We start from the raw sequence: 7,083 nt of genomic DNA on the forward strand, positions 1-7,083 counted from the left end.
TGCGTACCTGCGTGCGTGCGTGCGTGCGTACCTGCGTGCGTGCGTGCATGAGTGCGTGTGTGCGTGCGTGCGTGCTTGCGTACCAATGTCGCTCCACTCCATACGCTCCTAGTTGTGCACCGCCACTAACACAACACCACACGACAGAATGTTTCGTTTCCTAAGGTGCTCTGGCAACGGAAATTCCCTGGCGTTATGGCTTACAACTTGAAACAACACGAGGAAAAGTACGATCCGATAGTAGAAGAAGTCGAACTTTTGGAAGCAAATCCAAATTACTCTCATGTACGCTTTGCTGATGGGAGAGAAGATACTGTTTCGAATCGTCACCTAGCACCAATTAGTAAGCCCGTTAGAGAGACGTCTGAGCCCTTCGATGAGGAACCAGAGATTGTAAACATCTGAAGAAGCCGAATCATCTCAGCAAGCTATAGATTTGTTAAAAGCCGTAGGCGTAAAAAATAATTTACCACGACGTCCTTCCCGTGACAGGCGTCCACCTAGCATACCTAGGGAACTATGATCTACACTAAACAAAAACACAGAAGAACGTACAGTGAAAGGGTGAATGTGTTATACAAATCTCTTTCATAGTTGAAGTCTGCTTGTCAGTGCCAAATAATGTATTAAATATTGTATCTCAAAATTTAAAAGTAAGATTAAACCAATATTTCTCTTGATTTTTGTCTTGTATCAGAAGCTTCTGATAGCCACTCTTCAAGCTCAATATTGAGCAATTAAAGCCTGAAATAAATTTGTAGATCCTTTTAAGTTATGAAGTATAGGTATAATCAATCACAGATTGTCATATAACATTTCCATTAATTCTGCATTTTGTACGTACTCAAAAGTTCCGCTCCCCCCGATCTGAATACCGATAGGATAGGAAAAACCCGCATTAATGGCGGTCACAGAGTAGGTACTTTAATAGGGAGGTACAATATGGTACTCTTCGGGTACAAGCAATGATCCTATACACAAAAACGTATGTACAACGTTTAATATTTTAATCATTAATTTAATTTGGCGTCAGCTAACGACGTGACTGTAACCCAATCTATATTTTTTTTAAGTTGTCTGTGTTGCTATTTCTAACCTTCATCTCAATAATCTCACCCAAATAAAATAAAATAAATTCAAGAACGTTTTATGTAAAGCACCTAGAAAGACATAACTTTTTGGCTTTTACATAGCATTTATTTTAGCGAGATAATAATAAGTGTATGTTTCATTCGGTGTTAATTCTAATATAAATTATTTGCATAAATATGTTGAATTGAAATTACAAATTGGTCACATCGAGTTTGACACTTTTTCTGCCGGCTGCGTGATGTATTGTGGTGTCCAAAAAAATATTGATAACAAAAATAATTACTACTGATTGATCGCAGCAACCATGGATTTCACACCAGAGTTATCAGCCTTTCAGGGCGCACTAATATCAGCCGACAATGTACATTCATTTTCGAGGCTTACGTCAAAAGGCGGTGAGTAGTACTTAATATACCTATTCAATAATATTTACAAAGCTACTGTTCATATTGCGCAAAATTGCTCGTTATGTACCAATGAATATATCTGTAGTATGTATCTTGGTTTTTAGGGAACGAAGAGAAAATCGAGTTTGTCATTAGTAATCTGAAAAAGTTTTTGAAAGATCGTGAATGTTTAAAAGACGAAGGTATTGTCGAAGACAAACAGGCCACGATGAGAAAATTCGCTTTATTCTTAGTATTAAACGCAGATCTCCCGGCCCTAGAACAAATGGTCGATAAAGAAGGCATAGATTTTGTCATATGGATATTACCTACAATACCAAAATACTTATTAAGCGAATTGCTATGGAATTTTCAAATGGACAAGTTTGTGTGGGAAACAATTGTGTTCAGTTACCCCCCACTAGGTGTAGAGTTAGCGAGTGCACTGATCGAGAATTTCAAATATTTCTCCCCAATTGAGTGTCTATCAAAACTCAATGTTGTTGGTGCAGCTTGCTACAATTTGATTTGCAGACTACACTTATTCAACTTTGAAAATGACGTTATATCCAACATGCTGAATACTACTTTTATCAACTTCAATCAATGTCTTAACTATTTCATTACTCCTCCCAATGCTTGGAGATTAACTAATCTAAGCAAAGACGATCTATATAAATTCAAAGGCAATGGTCTTCGAACAATGTTATACTTAGTAAGCGAGTGTATGCAACTATTTGCAAGCAAACAAGCTTTTGCCCCAAACAGCTTTGATGAATTTTATCAACTTACTTACAAAGTAGGAAGTTGTAAAGAAGAGCCACCAAATTTTAACATCTGTGACAGTCCTAATAAACATATATCGGATTGCATAGAAAAATGTAATGAAATGTTACTAGATAGGTGCAAGGAACTAGTAATGGGTGTAAGTGTGGACATATTCTGTGCTTGGAGCGAATTTGAAGAGAATGGCAGAAGTATGCAGGTAATCATTGGAGAACTGTGCTATATGCTCCGAGCACAGTTACTCAGTATTAATATAGCAGCTGGACATCCTGTAGTTGATATGATCAAACAAATATCTAGAAAGCCCATTGATATACAGGAATTGGTGAACACTGTGGACACTAATATTATAATAGAAAAAATTAACAATAATGTTAGTAGAGCCTCATGGGTGCGTGCTGTGATAAATAAAGAAAACCTATGCCATGATGTTGGTCTAATGCAACATCTTATAAACAACTTGCAAGTGTTAAATGATGAGGAATGCCGAAAATTATTTAATAAATGCATAAATTTTTTGTTTGATTATCGTGAAAATGTTCATGTGCAAATGTTGGCTATGAAAGCTTTTCAATACTGCAGCACTCCTACTAAACAAGATATACTTGAACAGCGTTTCAGCAACAAATCCCTCTTCAGTATTGCCCCACACAGAACACCAGAATTGATCAATGCAATCACTGAAACATTCAACAAATTTATTGCCAATGATAATGTGGACAAATCTGAAGTACTTTGCGTATTTTTGCGAAGCCCTCCAGTTGTTTACATAAAAATATTTGAACTGGCAACAGAGAATAGTCAACAAACAGAAATAATGTTCAAAACTATTTTATTATTAAAATCGTTTTCAAATCATTACTTTTCCAATGAAACTGAGCCATGTATCATTAAAACTGCACAAAGTATGCTAGAAAAATGTAAAGGTACAGAAGCAACAAGGCAAAATTTGATAAAGTTTATTTGTCTATTGAAGGATGCTGAAATAATCCCAAGAGCGAAGTTGCTTATCATGATAATAATGCCTTATTTACACAAAGGTTTGATTACCAAAGATGTATTATTGATAAATGTGCAGTTGAAATTGTTGTCGGCGGGATTTTCTATAGAAGACTTGGTGCCAGAATACCGCGCACCTCTGCTGGCCTTGTTGGCAAAGGTCCTTGATGTTGTACGCTGGAAGATTAATACATTTATAACTGTCAGTCCCAGTACTTTGCAACTCGCACTGGAATTACAAAATGCATTATTCCAAACCTTTGGTGCACAGATACCTGGTAAGTATGGCACTTCGATTATTTTGGTGGACCATTCAACTTGTTTTGCAACTGTGTTAATATATTGTTTTTTGTTTATCAGATAAAGAAGCAAGCTGGTTAAGAATTAATCTCGGAAACACCCAGCCACTGAATCTTTACTACTTCAAAGGGCTGTGGAATCCACCTGGCGAAAACTTTGTAGAAACGATTAGCGGCAAAAAAGTTCACATTGGGATGAACACAGAACAACTGTCCACTTGGCTGTCACAAGTAAGTTATTGTTCCCTTAGACATAATCACTTTGGATGGCCACGATAATGCCATGAAAATTAACTTAAACATTATACATAAGTAAGTTATAAACACTTAACTTTAACTGCCTCCGTGGCCGAACGGTTACCATGCCGGACTGCCACGCAGAGGGCCCAGGTTCGAATCCCGGGCCGGGAGAAATACTTGTATTGCCTACATTTATTTCTCTCGTGAGTTTGGGTGTAATTTGTGGTTGTCTATGTGTGTGTCCATGGCACCCGCGACACAGGGTTTCCCTAGTGCGGGGCTATGTTGATTGTGAGCGTTATTATTGTTATTGTTAAACAAAACTTTATCTTGTAGACTTACCAAAAGTAATTTTTGGTTGTGAATGATAGCATAGACAACCCAAAGACGTTTCCTATTAAAAGTAATAATTCATTTTCTTACAAAATTAAAATTATAACAATTGAATACTTAATCACATTCTACAAAACGATGAATGTGACGTCACAGGCCTTGTGGGATCACGTGAGCGTGTACTCTCTGCATTTGTGATCCTGGCGTACTCGACCTATTGCATTTTGAAAGGATGACTATTAATAAATAAAATTATACACTTCTTAGCGATTAAAATAATTTGAAATCTTCATCAATATAAATGATCAAAGTACGGTACAAAGTTCTATTATTAATCTAAATTTAAGGAGCTTTACCATATAACAAGATGGTAACATTACATGGCAACGAGAAGGTAAACTACTTAAATATACTTTGTACAGTATATTGGCTCCACACGACAAAGGAACAGCCAATACACTATTACACCACCCAACAGTATCTAGTAATAATAAATTTTAAAACCCTTATGTGTACAATGTAAAAATAATGTTTGCCTTGTGTGGCATGTCTGCTAGAATCATTGTAAAAATGCATTTGTCATCTGCCTTATTTTTACTACAGTTGAGTGTTTTCTATGTCAATATCATTTAATATAGATATGTATATTTAATTATAATGTATTTTAGCAATTTAAGTTACAAAATGCTGGTTTTGTTCAGGTGCTATGCTCAACAACTCAAAAGGAATGGTGTGATATATGGGACAGCCTGACCTGCTTTGACGCCGAAAAAACTTTGGATGTCTTCCACATCGCGCTGTGCTTCATTACTCTTGCGGAAGCTGCTAATCGCACTGAAAGCACTTGGGAATGCCTGCTGTATTGCCTCAGGAATTTTGTGTACCTATTGAGGGTAAGATAATATAATATGCTTAATTTAAACAATGACAATTTAAATTTAAAGCAGCAGGCATTGGCGCAAACATCTCGGTATTGAATAAATAACTCGCGTAATTTTTAACGTATAATTACACTTTGAAAAAAATATATATTTCCTATATACAATTCGAAATATAATGTCAAGGGATAACATGATCGTCATTTACGTAAACAATAATTTTATTGTTTATATAAAATAGAATAGTTAAAAGAAAAATACGAACTACAAAAACACAAATAAAAATTTAAATTAAATCTTTTCAAAATACTAACGTATATTCGGTATTCGTTCTTCAAGATGGAGATCTGGCTTGTAGCACTCTGAGGCACTAGTCGAGTCTAATAAAAATAAAATAAATGATTATTTTCCTTCCTGGAACGATACACATGGACACATGGCGAGAACACCAGACTTGACACTATTAGATTACTTTTTCTTCAGATGCGTTACAGTTTTAATAAACAAAAAGCAATTATAAAATGTGGACGAGTTATAAAAGGAATTGTGCCGTATTATTTCAAATATTCATCGTAATAATATTGAGAATTTGCTTACAAGATGAATCACATTGATCGGACATTTCGAGGCCTTTCTATCTCGAACACGTATTTTATAAAGAGTGATTATTCAGGAGATGGCAAAACTTTCTATTTATTTTAAAGTTCTTATCTAAGGTGTTAATTTGGACGCATTACTTTAAGAATAGGTACAAGACAGTGTGTGAATATGAAGGAAATCAGTCTGCAAAATTTGTATATACAATACATTTCTGCAGTTCAGTAACTTTGTGCTTTAAGATACGAATTTGAGAAAGTAAGGCTACGATTTGAGAAATTAATTGTAAAAATTAAGATACATACGTACATTGGCAGTTTCAGGTTTGTTTCTTTTTAATACCTTGTATAATTGAACGGTGTTCCTTTCATGTAAGATACGATGTCACTTAAAAGGAAGTTATATCCTTATGATTCACCCTTTACATCAACATCATAAAAATACAGGAAGTTTTTTTTTACATTAGGTCGCTTCGATTCCCAGATAAGGGAAGGAAGTTTTTAGATCTTCAAAAGCAGTATGACTTACTTTTAAAAATATGATAATGTCCCCATAAAGCAAAATATCCCATGTGTTCAATATTTAAAGTAGTTTCCCTACATATTGCCTAACCGTGAGACAAGCTGTATTCAAAAAAATAATATGTTTATTGTTTTGTTTACAGTACAAATTCTTCAAAGAACCTCTTACGAATGACACCATAATGGCAGCTGTCGAAAGAATATCATCACTAGCCAACGTTTTGAGGGATGATAATCCAGACGATGTATCCGCTGCATTTTTACCAATTTTCGTATACATAGTTGAAAGGAAAAACGATTACTCTGTGAATGTATTAAATCTATTAAGCAGTAAACTGAAAAATCCTAAATTCCATGAAGCGACAAGTAAAGTATTTGTAAGCGGGTAAACAAATTTAAAGAAATACGACTTTTCGTGACTTTTAAAATAAAGGCTGATATGATGGTTTTGGGCACTTGTCGTTTTACGGAATTTTCTAGTAAGCATTAATTACTTCCAAATGCCAGACTAGAAAGGAGTTAAGATCCTTTTGGCCTAGATCCTGTCTGACATTTTAAAATCTTTTTAAATGTATGTTTTTTTTCCACTGTAAAACCTGTACAAAATGTTGGCTGGCATTAGTGAATACCAATAATGTTCTGTAACAAAATCGTGTAATGGTTTAGATTAACTATCAAAGATTTTTGAAGAATAAATATTAAAACTAGCACTTGTTAGTTTAAGAGCAGAGCTATTTCTCGACTTTGTCCCACTGGAATTAGAATTATGTTTGATTATTGAATTTATTGAGAACCCTTTCTTGGAATTATTTTTGTTAAGTTTGTAAGATATATACTAGAAACCAATTCATAGTATTATGACCAGAGATTGGAATAAGCAGAGTGTATTTTACTTAAACTTCAAGTGATACATACAGAGCTGATAGTACTTTCCTCTGAAATTCCAGAATGA

General features: G+C 34.8%; 1 protein-coding gene across 1 annotated transcript; it reads left to right on the forward strand.

Moving 5' to 3' along the window:
* The first annotated feature begins 1,324 nt into the window (after positions 1–1,324).
* Positions 1,325–6,880, forward strand: LOC113233051. Its single transcript, XM_026468010.1, has 5 exons — positions 1,325–1,487; positions 1,604–3,541; positions 3,624–3,793; positions 4,837–5,028; positions 6,275–6,880. The coding sequence occupies exons 1-5, from the start codon at positions 1,397–1,399 to the stop codon at positions 6,518–6,520; spliced, it is 2,637 nt and encodes an 878-aa protein (XP_026323795.1). The 5' UTR covers positions 1,325–1,396; the 3' UTR covers positions 6,521–6,880.
* Positions 6,881–7,083: the final 203 nt, after the last annotated feature.

This window comes from Hyposmocoma kahamanoa, unplaced genomic scaffold (assembly GCF_003589595.1).
Source record: "Hyposmocoma kahamanoa isolate Upper Pololo Valley unplaced genomic scaffold, ASM358959v1 78, whole genome shotgun sequence".
NCBI classification, from domain to species: domain Eukaryota; kingdom Metazoa; phylum Arthropoda; class Insecta; order Lepidoptera; family Cosmopterigidae; genus Hyposmocoma; species Hyposmocoma kahamanoa.

What these genes read in the sequence shown, in the direction of transcription:
- LOC113233051 (XM_026468010.1), top strand. Translation starts at nt 1,397, where the DNA reads ATGGATTTCACACCAGAGTTATCAGCCTTTCAGGGCGCACTAATATCA. An exon ending in CTTTGGTGCACAGATACCTG is followed by an intron (nt 3,542 to 3,623) that starts GTAAGTATGGCA and finishes TTTGTTTATCAG; the next exon opens with ATAAAGAAGCAAGCTGGTTA. An exon ending in TGTCCACTTGGCTGTCACAA is followed by an intron (nt 3,794 to 4,836) that starts GTAAGTTATTGT and finishes GGTTTTGTTCAG; the next exon opens with GTGCTATGCTCAACAACTCA.